This window comes from Arvicanthis niloticus, chromosome 19 (assembly GCF_011762505.2).
Source record: "Arvicanthis niloticus isolate mArvNil1 chromosome 19, mArvNil1.pat.X, whole genome shotgun sequence".
NCBI lineage: Eukaryota > Metazoa > Chordata > Mammalia > Rodentia > Muridae > Arvicanthis > Arvicanthis niloticus.
This window is the reverse complement of record NC_047676.1, coordinates 25,522,276-25,547,441: the sequence shown is the minus strand read 5'-3', so window position 1 is coordinate 25,547,441 and position 25,166 is coordinate 25,522,276. Positions and strand designations below refer to the sequence as shown.

Below are 25,166 nucleotides of genomic sequence, written 5' to 3'. Positions count from 1 at the left end.
AATCACAGTCCTTTGCTGTGGGCAGTCCGAAGCAGCTCCACATCTCCATACCTGTTTAAAACCAAAACACAGCCTTATACTGTTTCTGTGGGTTTTTTTTTTTTTTTTTTTTAAAGAAGCCAAAATTCCCAAATTGTCACTGCATATCACAGTTTATATAAATAATCTATCAGGCTCATACTTGAAAAATAATCATCTCTAGATTTAGAAATTCTGCCTTTTTATTCTGATTCTGGCCCAGGCGCTAGTATACAACTTTGGTGGTGTTGACTAATTATACATAATCATCTTTCAGATTGATATTGAAAAAACAATACTTCAATTTTATGAATTCTATTTTTTCCATACATCCTAATTTAATTTAATTTTTTTTTTTTTTTTTAAAAAGACGGGGTTTCACTGTGTAACCTTGGCTGGCCTGGAGCTTACTATGTAAAACAGGCTGGCCTCAAACTCAGAGATGCATCCTATCATCTCTGTGTCCTTGAGTGCTGACATCAAAGGTGCGTACTGATCTGGATGGTCTTGGTCTGGTCCTTGCCAGGACAGTTTCTGAGCTTGCTAACACATGGTCAGTGCTAAATTCTTACCTTTCAGACTTTGGCACTTTCATGACCCTCTGGTGTTTGTTTTTTGGGTTTTGTCCAATTTTGTACCAGATACTCAGAATATAGAACCTTTATTCTAATTCCATCCTTCTGTGACCTTCCTTCTCACCTTTATTGGAGGTCAGGGTAATAAAGGTTATTAGTTTTTGAGTATGAGTTTTGTTAATGTGAGTGCTTTATAGTTCAGATCCTTCTGTCTCTACCTCCTCAGTGCTGAGAAAATACAAGCTCCTGCTTGGACCAAACTTACGCCTTCTTGCTTGAAAGATGAGCACATTACCAACTGAGCTTTTTTTCTCCACCTAGTATTTTTAGGGTAGACAGATAGATACAGTATCTATTTGTCTATGTGTTATTTTGAGGCAGGGTTCTAATATTTAGCTCAGGATGCCCTTAAACTTAAGATTCTACTTTAGCCTTCTCAATGTTGACATATAGGCATGAGTACTGCTCTTGTCTTATATAATGTCTTTTTGGCTTTGTTTGGTTTTATGTGTGTAATTGTTTAAATAAATATGTGCACCACATGTTGTGGCCAGAAGAGGACATTGGATCCCCTGAGACTGGAGTTATAGGCAGTTAGGAGCTGCCATGTGGGTGCTAGAAATTGAACCCAGGTAGTCTGGTGGAATAGCCAGTGCTCTTAACCACTGAGCCATCTTTCTATCCCACTTACACAATATTTTTAATGTGCTTGTGTTTTGACTGTGACGTAAGATCACATGTGGAATTTTTTACTTGTGATATCACATTACCAGTTAAGTTTCAGATTTTCTTTCATATTTTTAGATTAGGAATATTCAACAGATGTAAACACTGATTATTGTCATTGTTCTAGCTACTTCTACCGAAATTTTGTTTTATTTAACACAAGCAGCCGGGGTGGTTTTAGCAAGTGCTTGCCTTTTTTCCAGGATGGTGGGTTTTTCGTTGTCCATGACACTTGCAGCCATCAGTGATGGCCTGGAGGAAGGCTCAGCTTTCTGCTGAGCTCCGGGCAGTACTTGTGGACATTTTGTTCTAACAGTGCTAATTTACTAGCCAAAGTTCCTGTCACCATGATGCAGGCCTTGGCTGTTGGCCACTGTCTTCACTGGGACTCTGATCTATTTATGGCCTGCAGTAACCAAGTACCATCATGGACAGGCCTCTTGTAGGGAGTATATCCCAAACTGAAGTGGGATTGACGGTCCAGAGTCTGACATGCTGTTCTCATCAGTGCACCGTGTTAGACACATGTGGCAGGGCTAAGGATACTTCATTCCTTAGCCTCTGTGCCAAGCCCATCTTTCAGTGTTTCACAGGGTTTGTGTTTTATATAAATTATTTCATGGGCAGATGACTGAGAATGGAGCTAGAAATTACTTTTGCAAGGAATGGAACAAGAATAGACTTACAGGGCTGGAGGGATGGCCTAGCAGTTAATAGTGCTTGCTGCTTTCCCCAAGGACCCAAGCTCAGTTCCCAGCACCCATATTGGGTGGCTTACAACTGCCTGGAACTCCAGCTCTGGGGGATGCAGTACCATATCCTGGATCCCATAGGTTCCTGCAGACTCTCGGCATACAGAGACAGATGCACACATATACACATAAAAAATAAAGAACAAAACAACTTTCTTAAATATATAGAGACAGCATGGACCAGTTTTTTTGGCTCAGTAGGTAAAATTGATCACCTTCAGACCTCTTAATCCAAACTTAATCCCAGCACCCACATGGTGGGGAACTGACTCCTGTCTGATTGGCTTCTGATCAGCAAATGTGTAGCTGCATTCATGTATGACAGGCATGCATTCCCCCCCCCCCCACACACACACACTAAATAAATGTACTAAACATCTGAATAAAGTTCCCACTGTAATTTTGGATGAGTGACAGAAAGCAGAACAGTTAAGCTGTGAATTTATTCTTCTTGGATTAAAATGGACTCATTGTAATAAGTTGGGTTCAGAGCTCCAGCGCCCACATGCACAGATGCCAGCGCCATGCAGAGACTTTACTGCCATGCTCATTTTGTTTTCTTAGCCGCCGATCCCAGGAACTGTACTGTAATGTTTGACACACCAAAGGACTGGTGTTGGGAGCTGGAGCGGACCAAGGGGAGTGTGAAGTACAAAACAGTGAGTGTGAATGAAGGCTACCGAGTCTGTGAAAGGTAAGCTCTCCATGTTGGCTCTCCCTATTAGTTGTGTGTATGTGTCTGTGGCCTCAGATCATATATTAGGGCTCTCCTAAGAAACAAGTCTGACAGGATGGAGATTGCACACATACATACACACACACACACATACACACACACACACACACATACACACACACACACACACAGAGAGAGAGAGAGAGAGAGAGAGAGAGAGAGAGAGAGAGAGAGAGAGAGAGAGAGATGATTTGTTAGGTTTTCTTTCAGGGTGTGGGCTGCTCAGTCTTCAAAGCTGGCTGTCTCAGCAGTCCCAGTCCAACACTGAAGGACGGAGGGTTCTTGCAGAGCTGCTGACCTTGTGTTGAAATCTTGAAGAAGTTGGTTCTGATAGCAAAGGAATACCACAGCAACAGATAGATGATCTTGTCAGCAAAAGTGAGGACAGGAAGGCAAAAGCAGCAGTTTTCTTCTTCCTTGTCCTGTGTCTAGGCAGCTTCGAGAAGATGCCACCCACAGTTAGCGTGTCTGCCTCCTCCAGATGTGATCAAGAGCAGTCCTCACAGGAGTGCCCAGAGTTTGTGCTTTAGTTCATTTCAGATACAGTCAAGTAGACAACCACGAGGAGTCATCCCAGATCCGGTGGGCTGGACAGAGGCATCTGTGAGCAGCTTGTGAAGTGGGTGCCGTGAATTGAACTCTGGTCATTTGGAAGAATAGAACACACAACTGGGCTTAGTGATGCATGCTTTTAATCCCAGAACTTGGGAGGTTGAGACAGGCGGGTCTGAGTTTGAGGTGAGCCTAGTCTACATAGCAAGTTTCATGACAGCCAGGGGTAAGTGCCTTTCTGTCATAGCTGAGAGAATGGGAGGCAGGGTAGCCTGGTAGGCAGGAAGCGCCAGGGCAAGGCTGTGTGCCCTTCACCCAGGGGCCAATGGGTTGAGGAGTAGGAAAAGGGATGGTTGGATGCTTCCTGGAGAATTTATTCTTTTTGATTCTCAGAACAATGAGGAGGAGTTTGAGCAGAGGCAGGGAGTGATCTGGCCTACATTTTTAAAGGATGACTCTGCTAATCTGTTTTTAGAAACTTGAATCTTATCATTTGGGAACATAGCTTCCTTGCACTGTGCTGACAGCTTCATAAAATACTGTAGGTTTATAGCACTTTTTACATTCGAGTGTCTTGGGTTTCTTTAGCATATCAGTTTTGATTTCAATCAACCTGAAACATAAACAAGATGACCCCTCCCCCACTTGGTCTGGGTTAGAAGGAGAAACTGTAGCATTGTCAGAGCGGGCCGTTTCAGTGCCACAGGCCTATTGCTTCTCTTTTTAATTCACTCCTAAGTCTTTACTTCATTGGACTCTGTGGGTGTGTGCTTTACAGAGGGTCCCATGAGCTAATGCTGCCACAGCATGACATAGCTCTGCCCTGGGCTACCCTTCCTAGACCACAGCTGTGCCTGAGTGGATTGCCCAGCTTCCATAATGAAGCTACCCTGAGACAGGCTCTTCACTCAGAACTCATCCTGCTGCCTAAAGGGACTGTTTTGAAGAGGGAGAACTAATTGCTTGTAGTCTCTGAAGACTTCCTGGGATCTACCAGAGCTAAGTGGGACAGGTGAGCGCACCCTCCACCCTGTGCCTGGTGTGCTGCTCAGTGCTCATGGACAGAGCCTAAAATCTGCTTAGCATTCAACTTGACCTTTTAAATTTTTGTGTGTGAACAGCTTTGTATAGGATGAAATTACCTAGCGAGCTGACATGGTAGACTGTTCAGTCTCACTAGATGGGGAAGGCACGCAAACCCTTTTAGGGCAGCTTGATGGCATGGATGTTAAGGAAGGCGCTGAGTACCCCTCAGGTGACATTAGAACCGTGGCCTGTGTGGCTGTCACTGTCCAGTCAGTGATTCCACAGTCAGATTACCTCAGTCCCCACAGAGCTTGTCGGACTGCAGTCTGCTCTGCCCGCATAGCATGGCATTCCAGAGCAGAAGCTTAATCCCTTTGCTTTCCTGGAGAGCTTTGAGCTTCTGATTTGTAATCATGGAGTCCAGCCTGGAGTTTGGCAATTTTCTAATCTTTTCCTGTGCTTTTAATGGGCATCTTGAGTTTAAAAGCCTTTGATCTACTGAAATGTTTCTACTTTAGTGACTCTCTAAAGAAAGCTTACTGCCCATGTACTTGGGCAAGTATGTAAGAAAATATAAGTACCTCAGAATTTCAGAAGTCAAGATAACAACGCTGTTAGTGACCTGAGGGCCTTAGCCATGACCAGTGTTTCACAGACCTGGGTATATATCACAGATTCATATGACCTTTGTCTTTTTTAAATTGGCTGTAAGGGTCTGGAGAGATGACTTGGGGCCTACGAGCAATTCCTGCTCCTCTAGAAGACCCCAATTTAGTGTCCTATGCCTGAGTCTGGCTGCTCTAACAGCTGCCTATTACTCCAGGCCCAGAGAATCTGACTACCTTCTTTTCTGGCCACCAGCACCCAAACACACATGGCATATAATCAGACAGACCCACACATACACATAGAAAAAGGAATTGTTAAAATCATCTTCAAAGTTTCTTTAATACAGATTTTGAAGCATTATAGAAAAAGACTGTCAAACTTCCGTTCATCTCTTTACTCAGGTTAGCAGTGATTAATGCCTAGCTAACCCTGTCTTCTCTTACATCTACCTACTTGTTTCCCTTTGCCTTGTTTGGAAATGAGTTTCAGAGCTCATGGCATCATGTTCAGTATATATATATATTACACACACACACAAACACACACACACATTACAGAGAACAAAGGACTGGGATTGTTTTAATAAACCCAGCATGAAGACATTATCAGACTTTTCACGTTCACACTACTTCTTACTGTTTGTTGAGTCAGGGTCTTCCTTTGTAGCGTGTGCCCTGGAATTTTTTATGGGGACCATGCTGATCTCATAGAGATCTATCTACCTACCCCTACCTCCCACGTCCTGGCATTACAGGCCTGTGTTATGCCCTTTCACACTGTTTCTTTGATATCTAATTGGTATTTCAAATTTCCCCAGAATTTGGTTTGGCTTGGGGTGGAGGGAAGTTTGTTTTGTTTTGTATATGTGTGTGTCTGTTTTGAGACAGGATTTTACCCTGTATCAAGATTGGCCACTCACCTGCTAGGGCAATAGGAATGTGCCACCAATTCTTGACTTGCTTTTATAAGATTTCTTCTTTTTTTTAATTGTTAATAAAGATTGAGTAGCATTTTTGTCATTTCTTGATGGGCTTCTTAAGTGTAGATTCTCTCACCATCATCTTTTTTTGAAGAAATCAAGCTCTTTGCTGATTGTTTCCCACAGTGGAGTTTGGCCACACCCCCTAGTGGTACTTCACGTGTAGATCCACCTTCTGTGAACTGATAAATGGCTCAGTCATTGTGTTCTGATCTCTGACTTTAAAGATCTATCTTTCCATGGGGACTGGGAGATACATCAGTAGATAAGACTACTTTCTGCTCTTGCAGAAGACTGGGGTTTGGTTGCCAGCACCCAAATGTTTGACTCACAACTCTAGAGTGTGTCTGCAACTCTACATCCAGGGAATCCAATGCCCTCTTCTGGTTTTTGAGGTGACTTGTATTGATATGGTACACAGACATACTCTGAGGTACACACTCATACACATAAACAATTCTTTTTTGAAGTTTATCTTATCTGTGACTCTGCTTGACAGATTGGAGTCAAGCATGCAGCGTATATGCAAACACCATCTGATTACTTTCCATTACAACAAAGCTACACAGGTGTCTTTGGTCTCAGGAAGCTTTATTTATGACTAGGAGCCAGTGTGCCCTGCAACTTTGAAAACTCAAGCTTTCTCATGTTCTTCTGTTTAGCAGGCTTATTCTTGTAAAGATGATGTTTCTCCTGAAGATAACAGAATCACAGTGTGTAACTTTAATTTGTCAAACCTTATTTTTTTGTTTTTTGTTTTGTTTTATTTTTGTTGTTTTTTTTTTTTGTTTTTTTGTTTTTCCTTTTTTCTCTTTTTTTATTGGATATTTTATTTGCATTTCAGATGCCATCCTTTTTCCCCATTTCCCCTCCCTAGAAAACCCCTATCCCATGCCCCCTTCTCCTTTTTGCTTTTATGCAATTTTTTTTAATGTTAACCAAAGGCTTTATTTTGGTAGTGCTCAATATCAATCAGAAGTGTAACTCAATACCCAATCTAGATATATCAACTATCTTTGACTGGCAGAGACATGTGAACATCTGCCTCCATGTTCACACCCCCCCCACCTCTCTCTCATCACCTAGCTCCTCCTCTCCTCCTCTTCCTCTCCTTACTCCTCCTCTTCTCCTCTGTACTCTTTCCACCTTAGCTCCTCCTACATATCACCCTTCCTGTTAAAATAAAACTTTTCTCTCAAAATACAATTAGAGAATAACTATACCAATTTGTGTCAGTAAGGTGCAAGATAGACCTAATACCCAGTCCATCATTTTGTTGACTAAGCAGAACCTCTGTCATCTCTCCTAAATAAAAGACTTAGTTCTGAACCTGGCTTTTTTTTTTTTTTTTTTTTTTTTTTTTTTTTTTTTTTTTTTTCTTGGCTTTAGAATGAATGTCAGCTAAAAATCATCCTCTCAAATCTTTTCTCTCAAAGTAAATAGCCAGGATTGGCTATGAGACTGTAAGTCTTCAACCTCATCAGAAATCCAGAATGACTGAGTTAACTGAAATTATGGGAAGCACAAAGCATAGCTTCTAAAACATAGCCAATTTATAGAGACCGCTGAACACCTGGACAGTCCCTATACTACAAAACGTTGGAGCATCTGATCTTCAGCCTTCTGGTCCAGGATCATCTGGCAGACCTAGTGATGAAGAATTATTAAGGGCTGATTACTCTGTCTTGGCAGATATAATCAGTCGACTATTCCGAAAGTGTGTCCTTTTCTGTACAGTAATTTGTCTGTAGATGGAAAGAAGCAATTCTTGCCTAGTGGCTGTCTCACCACAACTGGAGTAACTCCAAGGATGCTCAATTTCTTCTTAGAATCCACGACAGGAAGCTGTCAGGAGCAGACAGGTCTCTAATCAAAATGAAAATTAATACAGAAATGTGTGTAACGTCAATTCTGTGGACTTCTGATGTTTTGAAAACCAACTATCCATGTAAGGTAATCTGGACTGTTGTCTGCTAACTCCTCTCAGCTATTTCTAAATAAAATATAGAAAACACCCTAACAATAAACTCAAAGCCATGAATTTGCTATAGGCCCTTAACTCACAGTCTAATCATCTCAGATCAATTTAAAAAGTTAAAGAAGGACTGGGTCTAGGCCTTGTATTCCTAAATGTGTTATACAGGCACAATGCCTATGAAAGTAACAATATTCATTTCACTTTTATATCAATAAGAAGCACGTACCAATGAAAACCTTAAATTTGAAATCAAAAGTAAATTTTGTACCATTTAAGAAATTATAACTTCATCTTAATAAGAATTATACATATTTCTACCAGTAGGTTATGGCTATGCAATAAATCCTAGCTAATCCTCCCTGTTCCAACAAAACCACTACTTTTTCCTAAAAAGACAGCCCAATATTAACCACCTCAGTCCCCAAGCCCAGGGAATAGGGGCACTGACTCTTCATTAACTTCTTCAAGCTGATTATGGGCGTTGAGATATTAGGAGAGGGGCAGGGGGAAGAGTAAATTGATAAGCCTCTGACACTGTGTCTTTACTGCATCCAGCTAGAATTCCAGGACATCAGAGGTTCGAGCAGGTCTGCTCAGCTTGCTTGATGAGTAGATACACCAAGGCTATGTAGTCTGCAATATACAATTCTCAAAACAAATTTTAGTATCAAGATAATTTTTTGTTTGAATTCTGGAATCTAGTCTTGTGACAGCCTGCCTCTGTCATGTCTAATCCATATAATTCTGGGAGTTTCTGTTAGGGTATGCTCCTACCATCATCCCATTTTCGCCTCCGTGCTTTCAAATTCCTCAACACTAGGGAATCCAAACTTTCAGGCACCAAAGCCCTCCATTTCCACTGATGCCTAACCCCTTACCCCATCCCCCCTCCTCCAATTACTATGAGGGTGTGCTCCCACCATCCTCTCATTCCTGCCTCCCTGCTCTTGAAATTCCCCAACACTTCCACCGATGCCTGGCAAGGCGACCCTCAACTACCTATACAGGTGGGGCCATGAGTCCCTCTCTTTGTGTCAAACCTTATTTTTAATGATGGTTCTTAAAGACTTTAACCTCCCTTGTAGCTCACCACCCACCAGAGGTAGTGGAAAAGAAAGGACGCAGGTCGGGGGTTGGGGGACGTGGGAAAGTTTCTGGAGCAACTCCCATCTGTGTTGTCTAGAAATCGACAGTTTAATTCACAGATTAGCCGGCGGCGGCAGCTCCATCCACTCGCAAACACGTCATGGATACACCAGTGGTCTAGCAGTAGAGTCAAGTTTTAGCAACAGTGGTGACATAACCTAGCAGAGACAGCTAGGTCTCAGCTGGTCAGCAGGAGGGACCTGGAGGCATGCCAGGAGTTCTCTGCTGTGCCTCTCTGAGGGAAGTGAGTATCAGTGAAAATGTGAGACCCACAAGTGTTGGACAGCTAGCTGTACCAGTGCAAGCCAAGCTCTGTCTCTGTCACTCCGTTGTGTCCTACTTACACACTCTTCCAGCACTGTGTGTCCTCTACGTGTCTTGCCTCAGCATGTGCATCCAGTCTGCCTGAGTCCTCAGAGTCCCCACAAATTGAGCTCAACTACGCAGTGTAAGGCAGACCAGTACATGCATGTTGTTAGCAAAGAATCCTTCACATGTTCTTTCATGTGCTAGCTTTAGCAGAACATCCTCTCTTCTGTGTCGGCTTCAGCAAAACATTCCTTCATGTGTTTGCTCCAGCAAAACACCATCCAAACGACTTTCCAAAGAACCTGTAAGTTTCCACTTCAACAGTGTAACCCAGGAAGAGCCTCAGTCAGTGTGGTATCTCAGTTTTCCTTTTTTCTGTATCTGTAACATGGGAATAATCATACTACATACCTGACAGTGATGTTGGACTAAGTGTTCACTTGATGGATTAGGGCAGTGTCTGCCGCAGAGGAGCGCTCACTAACGTCAGTTGTTGGCAGAACTTGTTTGAGACTGGGCCTTTTCTCTTTGTATAGTTGTTTTGGTTTTGTGGTGGTGTTTTGAGACAGGATTTTCCTGTGTAGCCCTGTCTGTCTTGGAAACTTTGTAGACCTGGCTGGCCTTGAACTCACAGAGATCTTGCCTCCTAAGAGCTGGGATTAAAGTCATGCTGCCATGCCTGTTTCAAAGTATGTGATAAAATAGATAGTAGCCATGGTTACCAATTTTCATATTTGTTTAGTATAATTATAAGGAACACAGGTGTTTGTGTTGTTACTCTTTGATAATATTTTAGAATTCATATCTTTTTAGATATCACATTTTCCAGTCTCCTCCCTTTTCAGTGCTAAAGATCAGATCTAGGGCCTTGTACATGCTAGGCAGGTGCTCTGTTGTAGAGCTGCACCCACACCCCCATCTTCCTCATTATATAGAAGAGTACACTGACCAGAAGGCCAGACAACTTACCTCCCTTGCCTGCAGAGGCAGGGCTGTGCAGATCATAGGCAGAGCTAGGGCCAGGATCCAGATTCCTAACCTATCTGAGCACAGTGCTTGTCAACAGCCCAGGGATAGCAGTTCACCTGAGCTGGGTCTCAGGGTAGTACGGTCCTTTGTATAACACCTTGTTTCTTCCTTTGTGGGTGTTTACATATTTTGTATTTTTCTGAAAGCTAATGCTATCTATCTCTTGCTTCTAGGTTGCCAGCATACTTTGTTGTCCCCACTCCCCTTCCTGAAGACGAAGTGAAGCGTTTTCAGGGCCATGGCATACCAGTAAGTACATCTGGAAACCCTGCCAGGAGAGTCAGCGGCTCTCAGCCCATCCTAGCAGTGATCCTACTTAGAGCCTTTGGCTTAGTGCTCCAGAGTTAGTGTGCCGTGTAAGAGTAATCCAAAAATATCACAGAGACTCCCTAAGCGCCTTCTAAACATGCGAGGCTCCCTGGAGCAAGTCTGAAGCCATCACAAAAGCTCTTGAAATTTTCGCGGAGACACTGAGACACTTTAGGAGGATAATCGGTCTACCTGCTTTAACACTTAAATCATTTTACATTTGAGCTGACACTACTCATAGTGGAATTTCAGATTCTTTTTGGTGAGCTCTGTTGATCTTGGTCTGGGCATAGCTGAAGCTTCTCCTAGAAGACAGCATGAAGCTCAGAATAGGAGGGGATGGGAGCTATCTTTAATGTCACTGACCAGATAGCACCCGACTTCTACATTGTTGCCCGAGGTCCCAAGCCTGTGGGAATTTAGTAAGGAATCAGAGTCCTAAGCACATGCTGTGTAGCACACGAGGCTGCTTTGCCAGAAGAATCTTGAATGTGAGCCGAGATGATGAAACTCCATCACATTCCCAGAGCCCATGGAGGGAAGGCTGGATAGGTTGAGTATGGTGGCCCTTACAGACAGAGTCTGTCTGCCTGGCCCAGAAGGGTAGCTCTTTAGCACCAGCCTGTAGCGTTGACTGAACACTGCCAGATAGCCAGAGATGCAGATTTCTATGTGAGTTTTCCTGATCTCCAACTAGACGTGGAGAAAAATTGGAGACTTTACAAAGAAAAAATATGTTCTTTGGGTATAGCTGGATCAAATCCCGCCAGTTTTCAGCCCATGATTGACAACTGAAGTCTCCATCCTTACCTTTACTTTACACTCTTGAAAATTACTGTGGCTGTGAAAGAGTTTTGTTTATGTGGATTGTATCATTTTAGAAATTCCAGTTAAAACTGTCTGTGATGCCTGTAATCCCCGCACTGGCTGAGCCAGGAGGATTGCTGTGAGTTTAAGGCCAGCATGCACTCCATAAGTTTTACACCAGTGTAAGCTATAGAGTGAGACCCTGTTAATTTTTTTCCAAATTGAATTTTAATGAAAAAAATATAAGAAATGTGTTATCATAAGTAGCATACTTTTATGGAAAATAACTATCTAAAACAGTCAAATGGAATAGCACTATTTTGGATTTTGCAAATAGAAGACAGCTGGAATGTTTTATTCGGTCTGCTGTGGTATGTAGAGGACTAGTTAAAGAACACAGAGAAGCCACAGCTTCAGGCCTGTGCATTTGGGAAGGAAGGCACAGATAGGCTGGGCTGAGAACTTTGTTATTTGACAGTGCACCAGAACATGGTCCATAACAGTTCACAAAGGTGACCATAGGAAGGATTTAAAAACCCAAGCAACTGCTCCTTTTTTTGTTTTTAAAATCTACCAGTCTGTCTCATACTTTGAATGGAATTTAAAGGATACGTTTTGTCCTGTTACACATTTGGAAATACTGGTTCATGGGTTATAAATGGAGATACTGATGCTTCAGTAATATTCTCTTACCAGAAGAGTACATACAGACGTCACATTCTAGTTTTTCACATTTCTAATTTTTTGCTTTAAAGCTTAATTTTCCCCCCATTGGCAACATTTTGTAAATTGCTTTCTGTGAAATGATTATTCACTTTGTAAATATTTTTAGAAATTTAATTTTTTTGGGACTTCATACATGAGCACTGTATTTACATCACTTTATTCTTCCCTCTCTCTGTCCCTCCCTACCTCTTCCTTAATTATTACATAGTGCAATAATTATATGACATATAATTATTACATGTGTATATGCATGTATATATATGTATGTATACACACTTATACATATATATGTAATATGCATGCACACACACTATCTACTGAGCCCATTTAGTGTTGCTTATATGTACATGTATTGATGGCTGACCCCTTAGAATTAGATAGCTACCAGGAACCATCCTTGGAGAAGGTTGATTTTCCCTCTCAGCCTCCATTGATTGCACAGAACTCTGGGCTTGTGGAATCTACCCCATCCACATTGGCATGTCAGCTGACATTCTCACTGTGCTGGTCACTTTTAGTCAACTAGCCATTTTATTGAGGTTTCATGGGTGCAGCTTCCTAGGCATGTCTTGAAGACACTATTTCCCAGCAGGTGTCCTGACCCCCTAGTTCTTAAGTTTTTCTACGCCAGGGTGGTGGTGGCGCACGGTGGCGCACGCCTTTAATCCCAGCACTTGGGAGGCAGAGGCAGGCGGATTTCTGAGTTCGAGGCCAGCCTGGTCTACAGAGTGAGTTCCAGGACAGCCAGGGCTACACAGAGAAACCCTGTCTCGAAAAACCAAAAAAAAAAAAAAAAAAAGTTTTTCTACTATTGTAAATGTGTCAGTTAGGGTTGGGCACTCCAGTCACTTGCTCTCTGCATTTGTCTTGCTGTGGATCTCTGTAATAGTCACCATCTTCTGTAAAAAGAGGCTTCTTTGGTGAGGGGCGAGAGCTACACTTATCCGTGGGCACACACACAGACAAACACTTAGAATACAAGTCCTATTAGATAGCAGTTGGTCACCGCAAGGTCAAAGTGCCACAGTTGCTTCATTGGCACTGTCTTCTGGGCTGGTTGTTACTGTGGTCTGTAGGCATCACAGCTACAACTGCTGGGTGCTTCTCTCCATGGCAGCTTCCATAGCCTTCACTGTTCTTCCCTAGCTCCTTATGATACTAAACGCGGTAGTCCTCCAAATGTAAACATGCACAATTTTTGTCAAAGGCACTCCCAGCTCAGTGGGACAGACATTTTATGATAGTAATCAAGATTGTAAAATTGTTAATTTAAAATTTTTTATTATTAGTGAGGATGGAGGACATGGATGCCACAGCATACATGTGGAGGTCAGAGGAAAGCTTTATGGAGCTGATTTTCTCCATCCACCTTTGATCATGATCTGGGGATTGAACTCTGGTCATCAGGCTTGTCCAATAAGTACTTTATCCACTGAGTCAGCACTTGGGCCCCAGACTTGGTCATTTTTAACCTTCTGTTCAAGGACATTCTCAAGTGACTCTGCCTGTTTTCCTACCAGTGGTAACTACTCATAAGCTGTGCAGTTGGGCAGCCTTAACTGGTGCTGAGCCACCAGTAGGTTCCCCATGAACCTCACTGTGCCTCCAGTGCACATGTCACCACAGTGGAAAAGGTCATGGTGTCGTGGCCACCCACAAGGCCTTGGGTCTCAAAACAGTGCGTAGTACACTTGGAAAAGTACACTTGCTTGAGAGGAATGAAAACGAGTGTCTCTACCTTCATGGGGAAATACAGAAAGAGGGTGTGTGTGTTCTGTGAGAAGAAACAGAAAAAGAGAACTAGCCACACAAGTGGGAATAGGGCTCCTCCTTCATCCCTACACATGGGAAATCTAGATACGGCTTGTTCTCTCCAGGCCTTGGGGCTGAGACATAGAGATATTTCTCCTAAGAAGTAGGGAAGAGCCAGCCACACTTGTTAGGAGCTCTAGGAAGGTGTTGTTCGCTGTTCTAACATCCTTAGTGGGGTGCACGTAGACAGCAGTCAGACACCACACAGGACAGAACTGACAGAGCAGTCAGACTCCTCTCTCTGCCTAGCTGTTTCCTTTACTTGGTGCTGGCCTCCCACCCAGAGCCTTGCCATGTGCATCAGGTTGCAGCTATGGCTATTACCCCTCTTCTGACTTGTGCATTGATCACCTGTATGGTTGTCAGCTCATTCTCATCCTTGCCATTTTTGTTAGGTTGCATGTATAGATTTACTCTTTGAAATAAACAATAGCAATTAGTTGTCCTTTTGTGCCTCAGACGAGATGAGACAATTCTGATTATAAAGGATATTATTATATATGTCCCAACTGAAAAATAAGAAAGGTCTGCCTTTTATTTCTTTTTTCTTTTTTGCCCCAAATAAGAAGTTAAAATGATTAGAGACATTTCATTTTTTGGATACTGTCATCCAGTCCTGACTAGGAGTGTCCTCCACGTGCATCCAAGTAAGTTGTCCCAGCTAGTAGGCACGGCTGCCTAAGTACTGAAGCTATTGCTCTATCTTTTTGCAGCAGGCATAGAAGCCTGCGGTAATTTCTACATGTTGCTTGCTGTCAACAGTAGAGGAGTTAGAAGCAAAGGGCCCCTCAGTTTTTCCAGTGTCTGAACACCGCTGTCTCGAGTGACTTACAAGTTCAGGTTGGCCTTAGAAGGGGAGTTGCTGTTTGGGGGGCAGATGCTAAAGCCCTCCTCAGCCCTCACTCTCTAGCTGGCATCACTTCTCATGCCAATAGCAGCAGTCCACTCTCCTGAACACATAGTCCCTCATTCAGAGGCCTCCCGGATGCCATATGGTGATGTATTAGTAGCACTAGGCACCCAGTGTGCCCAGTGTCAATTCCAGCATCTTCCCCATTGAACCCCAAGACAGTTCTTTTGGATTCTCTGCATGCAGAGCAGCTCCTGGATTGCTGTGCTGTTCTCTAGCTCCTACCCAGGTAGCTGCCCCCTTATCCAAGGTGTGGTTTGTTCATGACAGGTGATGCCGAATGGTGCCTAATAATGGGCATTTGTTTGTTCATTCATTCACTCATTTATTCATAATGTGTGTACAGGTCTGTTCTCTTCTTCCATCATGTGGGTTCCAGGAATTGAACTCAGGTTGTCAGTCTTAGCTGCAAGCAGCTTTCTGACCACAGCTCCCCAATGTTTTCTTCCCAACATGAGCCAAGGTTGATGGTGTCGACAGAGCAAGGGCTAGACAGTTAGCCACTGCAGCACCTGTAGCAGGACACAGATGCTGTGCTTCTAACCAAGGCACCAAGGCATACTACTCTGCCCTGGGTCATTTCCAGATAACAAAAGCAGTATCCAGGAAAACCATGCAGGCACCTCGGCCTGTCTTTCATTCACTCATCCTCCCCTCCCTTCGTTGTTTCTCCAAGCCCACTGCTCCCACTGTCCGCCCTGTTGTATGTTGCTGTTAGGCTGAATGGATGTTGGTTATCTTTATGCTGTCTCACAACCTCATCAGTGCCTTCCTCTGTGAGTTTCAGATTCTCTGTCAAATAGCTCACCGTCTTGCCCGAAGCACTCTCTGCTGGGAACCAAGCTGCCAGTTTGCCGTGAGATAGAGCAAGGCCGCACAGTCAGATGGGAACTAACCTACTGTAGTACATGTGAAGAAAGTCCCTTGGTCTTTCTGACCTTCACTTAGCCCCAATGGAGCTAATCATCATACTTAGCACATGATGTGACCGTGGGAACTTAGGGAGTTCATTCATGCAAAATGCCTGGTGTATAAGCTGCTCTGACCTAGTAGTAGCAGCAGTAAGGGTGCTACAGACGCCACATAAGTCACCAGCTCTATAGCCAGGTGAGAGTGGGTGCTAGCTAGACTGTGAACAAGCGAGTCTCACTGCCTAATCTTACTGTCTTTTTTTTTTTTGTTTTTTGTTTTTGTTTTTGTTTTTGTTTTTGTTTTTGTTTTTCAAGACAGGGTTTCTCTGTGTAGCCCTGGCTGTCCTGGAACTCACTCTGTAGGCCAGGCTGGCCTCGAACTCAGAAATCCAATTGCCTCTGCCTCCCAAGTGCTGGAATTAAAGGTGTGCGCCACCACATTGACTGTATCTAGCCACTGTGTTTAGAGGTTATAAATGTCCCTGTTTGACCATAAACTCACCTGCCCCCTGTTGGATTTTGAACATTCCATCCGGTAAACGATTTTCTTTTCCTTTCTGTAGATCTGGTGTTGGTCTTGTCACAATGGAAGTGCCCTTTTGAAAATGTCAGCACTGCCCAAAGAACAGGATGATGGTGCTTTGCAAATTCAGAAGAACTTCTTGCATGGGTCGGTATTTATTATACATTTTGTTCTGGTTCCATTTAGCTCCTGTTCTATAAGAAGCGTGTGGTGTGGTTTTCACTGTGTGTCCGTTCTGCTTACCTGGTGTGCTTTGTGTTGGAGGAGTCAGAGTGTAACAGTCACTTTAATCCTCTTGCAGGGAATCAGTATGGAAGTGTTAGGCAGGGGTTGGGAGAGTGGCATGGTGGTTGTAATGTTAACAGCCATCAACTCTAGGCCATGAGGCAGGCATACCATGGTACTGTTCTTTTATGTAGAGTATAAGTTTCAAAATAATCTTTGCAGTTTTATTCATTCGTTTATATGTGTATGGTGTTTTGCCTGTGTGCCTGTTCCCTGGGACTGGAATTACAGGTGATGGTGAGCTGCTGAGGGCCAGACCCAGGTGCTCCAAAAGAGCAGCAAGTTCTTGTACCCACTGAGCCGTCTCTCTAGCCCCTCCAAAACAAATATAATAAAGCCAAAGTGCAGACCAGAAAACCACAAAAGGAGTAGGTTATGTAATTAGCTTGCTTGGCCCAAACCTGACCCCTGCTGGCTCACCTGAGTGGGGATTATGTGAGCGGGTGGCTGCAGGGTGCTTCACACAGACTGTGGCTCGGGATAAACAACTCTAGAAATTCACATTTGCACTTCTAACCTCAGGTTCCTTTTTTGACACCTAGAATTTACAAGACTATCCAAAGGCCACCCTACGAAATGGTTAAAACTGAAGACTTAACAAGCAACTTCCTGTCCCTGCAGGAGATCCAGAGTGCATACTGTAAATTTAAGCAGCTGTTTCTGATAGGTGAGAGAACATTGAGTGAAATCTTTCTGTCAAATGGATCTGGTGAAAGCAAATGGTGGTGTGCAGGGACTGTTGACCTCTAGGGTCACTGACAAGCAGTGTCAGGCTAGAGGCAGAGGTCCAGGGTCCCAGCCGCCTCTGTGGTGCTACTTCTGTCCTGCTCCCCAGTGCTTCACCATGGCCATCTTCCTCCCCTTCCTTCCCTAGCATGCCTTGGAGTGCCTGGAGCCACTGACCTTCCTAGTTATTTATAATGTGAATGACTTGTTGGTTTCCCCTGACCCGCTTTTCCCCAAATTGGGAATGCTTTAATTTGTTTTAACCTTTCCTTGGCAAGTACAGTTTCTTAAATTGGAAAACAGTTTGGTTATTAAAAAAGGTAAAAACCTTCCAACCACCCCAGTGCATTTGTCTTCCCTCCCAGCCTGTTAGTAACAACTGAAAACTTGACTTAGTTATGCCCTGTGGCCTGTTGTTCTCTGTGTAACCCTGGCTATCCTAGAACTAGCTTTGTAGACCAGGCTAGCATTGAACTCGGATCTCCCTGCCTCAAGCTTGTGCACCACAGCTCGGCTCAGTTCTTCACATTCTTAAACCAGTCTTTTCTCTGGGGTTTGTCATGCTTAGAGTTACCTTTTCCTAACTGAGTCCTTGGCACATTCTTTACTGTTTTGTTTAGTTGATAGTGAAGTTTGATTGTGTAGACTAACTGTGGGCATCATGACAGAGATGACTGACACAGAAAGCTGTTTCTACTTACGGGAAATGGCATTGTAGACCTCTAACCAAAGCATGCGATCCACATGGTAACTGAGTTAATTGTACTGTATGGCCCAGGACTGGGAGTCTACAGTTGGGTTTTACTTCATTGGCTTGGGACCCTGCAGGTGTGGGCGTGGGCAGTAACCTAAAGTCTCCTGATTTTGCTTTGCTTTCCTTTTTCAGATAACAGTTCGGAATTTTGGGACACAGATATAAAATGGTTTTCTCTCTTAGAAAGCAGCAGCTGGCTGGATATAATCAGGTATTTCAGCCATTCCTTGGCACATGAGTTTAGAGTTGTCTAACTCTGAGTTGTAGAGGAATTGGCCGATCCCTGGTGTGCCACAGTTAGTCATCTGAGCTCTACCCCCACCTGGCGGACTGCCGTGGTAGAGCTGAGTGCAGCGCAGAGTAGGAATGGCCGAGGACCAACAGCACATGCTCAGGCAAGTCAGAGCTTTCCATGGGAGCCATGGTCTCCAAAGAACAGCCTGCAGAGAGACACAGAAAGAACTCTTCTTAGCCACACGGATGCTCAGCTCACCACCTTGTGCTGCTTTAATCAGTTTCTGGTCTTGCTGTGGCTTACCAGCAAGCTTGGGTTAACATTTTCTGCAAGGCTTTGTATTTTAATATCATCTAGGTCACATATCCACAGCTACACACCAGAGCTCTAGTTAGCTCTAGAGAAGGCTAACATGATGTGGTTTGCGGGAAAGCGGATAGAGCTGGAGAGTGGGGGTGAAATAAGAAATTGAGGAAGGCAGATCTTCCATGCCTGGATCTTATATGCAGGCTTTAAGTCCATACTGTATGTTAGACAGTAGAGTCTGGCACTTAAAAGTGAATTAGCTGGGAGACGGAGCGCATGCCTTTAATCCCAGTGCCCGGAGGCTCTGAGTCGAGGACAGCGCAGTCTATAAATAGAGTCCTAAGACAGCTGGGGCTACACAGGGAAACCTCGTTCCAAATAAACAAGAAGAAACCCAGCACTTTGAGGTGATGGTGGGGTAGTCAGAAGATGCTTACCTGAGACCCTGTCACACACATTTTAAGAAGAGAAGAAGAAAAAGGTATAGGGAGACCATGAAGGGAGGGGGTGATTCTGATAAAAGAACAGACAACAGAGTTGGGGGAACAAAAGTAAGTAAGTACATTTTCTCAAACTGAATCTAGATATCATTTTTCTTACACTCCCACCAACCCCTCCCTTGAGCATGGAAGGATGACATGGAAGGATGACTATTTGGGGCATGAAGGAGACCTGGAAAGATGGGAGGGGGAGGGGCAGGGTGCCATGGAGGATGACTGTGGCCAAGAAGGAGGAGGGAGGTACCTGCTAATCATTCCCGTTATTTGATATGCTAACTAAAAATTTCAGTATAAAAGAAAATAACTGGGAGCATCTTTACATTGATTTTATGACTCCCTTATGAAAATTTTCGGTTCTTGATGGGTTTCATAATTATTTAATTGACGAAGAGTTTATACATTGAAGTCACATGTTTGTTGGTGGTGCTAGAGATGGAACAGAGTCTCACATGTGAGCACTGTGCCGTGGACCACACCCAGCAAGGAGCACAGTGTGGTGGTCCCACAGCCTCAACTCACCACTGCCTTGCATCTGTGCTGTACCCTGATCCCCCATTTCTGCCACCGCTTGTCTGTTGGGAACCACCATTCCACTGTGGTAGATCAGACTTGGACATTTGTAGCTTCTGCGTGTGGAATTCTGCAGTATTTATCTTTCTGCACCTGTCTTTCGTTCAAGTTCTTCCCATATTGCTGCAATGATAGAGTGTCCTTTTCTACTGCTGAATAATTCTCTAACACACACAGTTGTTCTGTGTCAGTGAACTCTTAGATTGCTTCCATGTTTTGACTGGTGTGAGTAATGTTGCAGTGCACGTATTATCTATGCTTTTATCGCTCTGAATAAATTTATGTGAGTGTGTCTGTTGTGTCTGTGTGTCTGTGTACGTGTGTATAGACAGATGAGTATCAGTAAATGGTTATTATTTCTTTTTCTAGCTTTTTAGCATGAAGAAATAAAAATAAAAGAACAATTCAAACCGCCTCTAAATGTCTTGTTTAGAGCACCAGGCTCAGTAACTAACGCTCCTGTTCTCATCTCTTCCATGTTTAGACGCTGCCTGAAGAAAGCAATAGAGATCACGGAATGCCTAGAAGCGCAGAACATGAACGTCCTCCTCTTGGGTAATAAAGCACGAGGGGAGGCTTCCACCCTCGTTCGCCGAGAGTCGGCTTTTGTGTGTATAGTTTACAGACTGGAGTTGTTTCCTTCCCTCCCTCTCTCTTTTCCTTAACCTGCAATCCTTTGCTCAGATTTCAGTGGTGCCGTTTACATAGAATCCTTTCACTGGAACTTGGCAGATGTGCTCACAGCCCAAGAAGGAATTGCTCAGTGTCTTTACCCAGTAGTCTTTGGGATACCCTTTTACCCAGGGCACCTGCAAATGCTTAGAGTACTGTTCTTGTCTGTGTGCTGGCAGCTCTATGCAGTTGCCATAGGAAGGGAAGTGGTAGGCTGTGGTTTTTCTCTCCTCAGTGAGGTGTTTGCTCTGCTTTGGGATGGAACCACTCAGTGTATAAGCGGGATAAACCCACCTGCAGCAGACATTGCTACTGTGGCCTTAGATACTAACTGAAGCATTACCTGCTTTTTAGACTTTATTTCAGTTTGTTTTTAGGTGATGGCATCCCATGGTGTTGCCCATGCTTCCCTCAATTTCCTGGGCTTAAGTGATGCTCCTGCTTCAGCCTCACAATTAATCTGGAAGTACAGGCATGTTCTACCATCCTGCCTCTCTTTGTAGAGGGTCTTAAGTTTCTAGCCCAACATTACATGTGAAATAATTGTCTCCTGTTTTTCTACCCCTGGTTTTTACCACTTCTGTGGTGCTTGTCTTATTGGATCACCCTAGAGCAAATTGGAAAATATTTCTCTTCATGGTTTCTGGACCACCTAGTGCTAGTGCCATAGCCCTGAATGCCCTTGCTCCTTCTGTCTACAGCACTCTGCTTTTCCTTCTACACACTTGTAAACTAATGGCAGCATTACCTTAAGCACATTCTTATGAAGACACAAGGAGAGTATTATTTGAATTCCAAATAGCTAATAAAGAGGGATGAGATCTGAGAGGCGGGAGAGCCCAGAACCAGATCCACCAGCTGCAGAGCTGTGCAGTGTGCAGTCTGGTTCTGATGGGAGCGAGATGTCCCCAGAGGTGTGCCATCTGCAGAGGGAGAGCAAGATTGCCTTCACGATGGAAGTGTCAGAGACTGACAGCACGAGAGGACAGTCTGTCTCTTAGTCAGAGAAGAGTCAGCCAGTAGCTTTGGAAGCACCAAGTTAGGTCTCCAGAACCTTCATTAAACAAACAAACAAGCAGGCATGGTAGCGTGTGCTTGTAATCCCAGCAGCAGGGAGGAGGAAACAGGATCCCTGCTGCTTATTGGAAAGCAAAGCTAGCCTAATCCTGAGTTCCAGGCCAGTGAAAGGTCCTGTCTTGGAGGGCAGGAGGAAGGTGGATGGTACTCAAGGAACAACACACAGAATTGTCCTCTGGCCTGGCCTCCACGTGCACTGCACACATGCATGTTCACACGCACACATACTTAGATTCGTGAGTGTTTGTGTTAACCCCAGATAGTTGCTGCATGGTTGTTCGGGATGGCTGTGAGCCTGAGCTTTAGTGCTTTGTGATTCTAGGACGCAGGAAGGAGGAGTGCTAACAGCATGGTTTTATCTTTAGCTCTCCAACTTGACTGATACTCTCACCATCTTCCTTGAGGACATTTTTTAAAAACAGTATGAATTGGGCCTCTTTGGAAAGGGGAATAAAGAGGAAACCATGGGAAATGTAGGCCTGGCTTTAGTATCTTCAAGTTCTAAGAAAAAAGCATGACTGCTCTAAGTCAGCAGTGTTAGGTAAGTCTGTGAATAGACTTTAGCCTTGTGGATTATATGAAGTGCATTCCAGGTGGGCACATGGAGGAATAGCAAGAATTCCTTCTGTAAACTTGGCAAGGAGAAGCAGGCGCCTCTGTGTTCCTCAGACAGAACAGGAAAGAGCCTTCTGACTGAAAGGTCGTTTAGTACAAAGCGATCCAAGGAGGATGGGGAGTGGAAGACAAGGGTTTGAGTCTGGAGCAGTGAGTGGTGAAGGAACGAAGAAAGGGCGGTAGACGCTATCTGCAGTTAGGCAGGCTAGCCGTGCATACATGTTACTGTTCTCTTTTATGGCAACTGTGGGTGCCATGTGCTAAAAGTTGATTTTTCAGGGCTGCCTTTGTTCAGTAAGCAAATCTGTGCTTAGCACCCCTGTATGCTGGGACCTGACCTGATAAACCACAAGCAGTCTGCCTCCCCAACTGGCCCTTGTCCTTAGGAAATAACAACAGACCGTACTCCTGGGAACCCTGTTTTAGTGGTATGGGGCTGAGAACACTTCCCCTTTAACACTCTGTTCTCCTCCTCCTTGGTGCTGCTGCTGGGCCCTTGTAGAAGAGAATGCTTCTGACCTCTGCTGCCTCCTCTCCTCTCTGGTGCAAGTGATGATGGATGCCCACTGTCGAACCAGGACTGGGTTTCAGAGCCTTATCCAAAAGGAATGGATCATGGGTGGCCACTCATTCCTGGACCGCTGTAACCATCTCCACCAGAGTGACAAAGAGGAGGTGAGTGTTCTCACTGTGGACGGTTGCAGTCCTGGGTAGATGCTCCCTCTCACTGGGCACTGTCCTTGGCTGTATGCTTGCCAGGTACAAAGACTTACTCCACAGACACCAGGAAACTGGCCCATTCGCCTCAGGATGATTTTGAATGCTTGAAACAGTATGAAATTCTTCCAGGGCCAAAAGAATATCAGTGAGCATATTCAGAGTCTTCTTACTTGTGTAGAGTAAGGTTGTGTATATGTTTCATACTAGGAGGAATACTGGTTTTGTAACATTTAGAAAATAACTCAGGAGGAGAGAACCCTTCAAATCTCACTAAATTTAACTTCCCGGTGAGTGATATTTCATGTATAAGTTTACCACAGAAGGTAGACTAAGTAGAGTGCATGTTCCTGTGCTCTAGCTGTCCATTGCTAGAGCTTTTGAAGTGCTGGAGAAGTGGGCTGAGTCCCAGCCTCTTCTCTTTCTATTGGTTGTCACTGCTATGTTGTTTGGGATATGGGTTTTTGATGATACTGCCTAAGGTTGGCTTTGAACTCAAGACTCTTACATCTCATCATCCCAAGTAGCTAAAATTCTGGGAATGCACCACCACCCACCCCAGCTTGCTTCCCTTTACATGAATTGCTCAGCCTCTCTATCTGAATTTTTTATGTTTTTATTTTATTTTAAACAAGGTATTACATATTTTGTTGTTTGTCAGAGATCTGCCTGCCTCTGCCTCCCAAGTGCTGCGATTAAAGGCATGCACCACCACTACCTGACAATTATACCCTAAAGTTATAATCCTGTGTTCATCTCCCAAGCACTGGGATTATAGGCATATCCACCACCACCAGTTTTATGTCTGCAGAACCACCTCCCAGCCTGAGTTAGCATGTAGTTCCCTCTGGGTTGTAGTGTGTTGTTTTAGGCAACAGCAACACAAACTCCTTGCTTCTCTTTGCTATCTAGTGAAAAATGGACCCAACCTTACCTAAGTAAGTCATCTTTAGAGTGAACAGATGCCAGGAATGTAAGTTGTGGCTTCTTGTATTCTCGATAACTAATCAGCTTGTTTGTTTGTGATACAGAACAGCTTGGCATACATAGCATGCTGTGTGAATAGAGAGCCATGGCTTCTGCTCTTCAGGGCCTGGCAGGTTCCTGGGGATACTCGGGCCTCTGTCACTATGCCAGTTAGTTTCTTTCAGGCCAGACCTATCAAACTTAAGAGAAACCACCATTTCTTAGTCTTGGGAAGAACTTGGAGGAAGTAATTTAAAAGGCTAATAAGATACACATATTTGATAGGCAGAAAGGGTTGATACTGTTTGGAAGGATGTGATTTTGCATGTCTTATGAAAGGGAGACTAACGGGCTCTGTACCTTTGTTGGGAAAGAAGCTGAGAGAAGGCCTGTGCTCAGCCCTTTTAGGGTCACTGACCTTGAGAGCCCTTGCCCTTACTATACAGTGGGCTCTGTATGTTTGATGTTCATATATTTAGCTCATATAGGTATATGCCTCTAGTCCCAGTGCTTGGGAGATGGACACAGAAGGAATAAACTTCACATTCATCCTTGACTACATAATGAGTTTGAGGCCAGCCTGGGATATGTAACACCTTAATGGTATTGTCCATCATATGTGGTATGAAGCCTCTTGAGAAGCAACATGCTGGAGTTCTGAAGGAGAACAGACTGGTGTGATTTGTGATGTCACTGATGGAGAGCTGGCCTTTTATCCAATAATTCTTGCCACCTTCCTCTTCCTGCTTCTGCGTGAGGCCTGCATCTCTACTCTTGTGGAAGGTGGACCCTGCCACATTCTTGCCCTACCCTGTTACAGGGTCACTGGTGGGTCATAAGTGTAGTACAACTGAGAAACTGGCTCAAAAGAGGACCCAGTTAACAAAGCACATTTGAATATAGGGTAGAATCCTATTCTGCAGCTTTTGCCTTAGCCTTCAGGGCCCTCCCTGAGTGGTAAAGAGGGCAGCCTTCTCCTGTTGAGTCTCCAGCACCATTCCCACCTGTTATCACGGGCCCATATAGGTTTTCCTGACAAAGTGTAGAATGACAGTCATTATGACGTCCTCATTTTGCAGTTGAATTCTCTGAAGAAGAATAGAATTCACTAGCTGGGCAGTGGTGGCACATGCCTTTAATACTAGCACTCAGGAGGCAGAGGCAGGCAGATCTCTGAGTTTGAAGCCAGCCTGGTCTACAGAGCAAGTTCTAGGAAAGCCAGGGCTATACAGAGAAACCCTGTCTTCTTGAAAAAACCAAAACCAAACCAAAACAAAACACAACACCCAACAACAACAAAAAAGGAATTC

At 44.1% G+C, this 25,166-nt stretch overlaps 1 protein-coding gene across 3 annotated transcripts in view; it reads left to right on the top strand.

Annotated features, from left to right (window-relative positions):
- Window positions 1-25,166, top strand: part of Mtmr12 (myotubularin related protein 12) — a 69,710-nt gene that overhangs the window by 38,246 nt on the left and 6,298 nt on the right. For all 3 annotated transcript variants that reach the window (XM_034523602.3, XM_034523603.2, XM_076916421.1), the window contains exons 7-13: window positions 2,636-2,765; window positions 10,609-10,684; window positions 16,474-16,580; window positions 17,261-17,385; window positions 18,331-18,409; window positions 20,294-20,364; window positions 22,676-22,848. In XM_034523602.3, coding sequence (XP_034379493.1) covers window positions 2,636-2,765; window positions 10,609-10,684; window positions 16,474-16,580; window positions 17,261-17,385; window positions 18,331-18,409; window positions 20,294-20,364; window positions 22,676-22,848 — 761 coding nt within the window. The remainder of the gene's footprint in view (window positions 1-2,635; window positions 2,766-10,608; window positions 10,685-16,473; window positions 16,581-17,260; window positions 17,386-18,330; window positions 18,410-20,293; window positions 20,365-22,675; window positions 22,849-25,166) is intronic.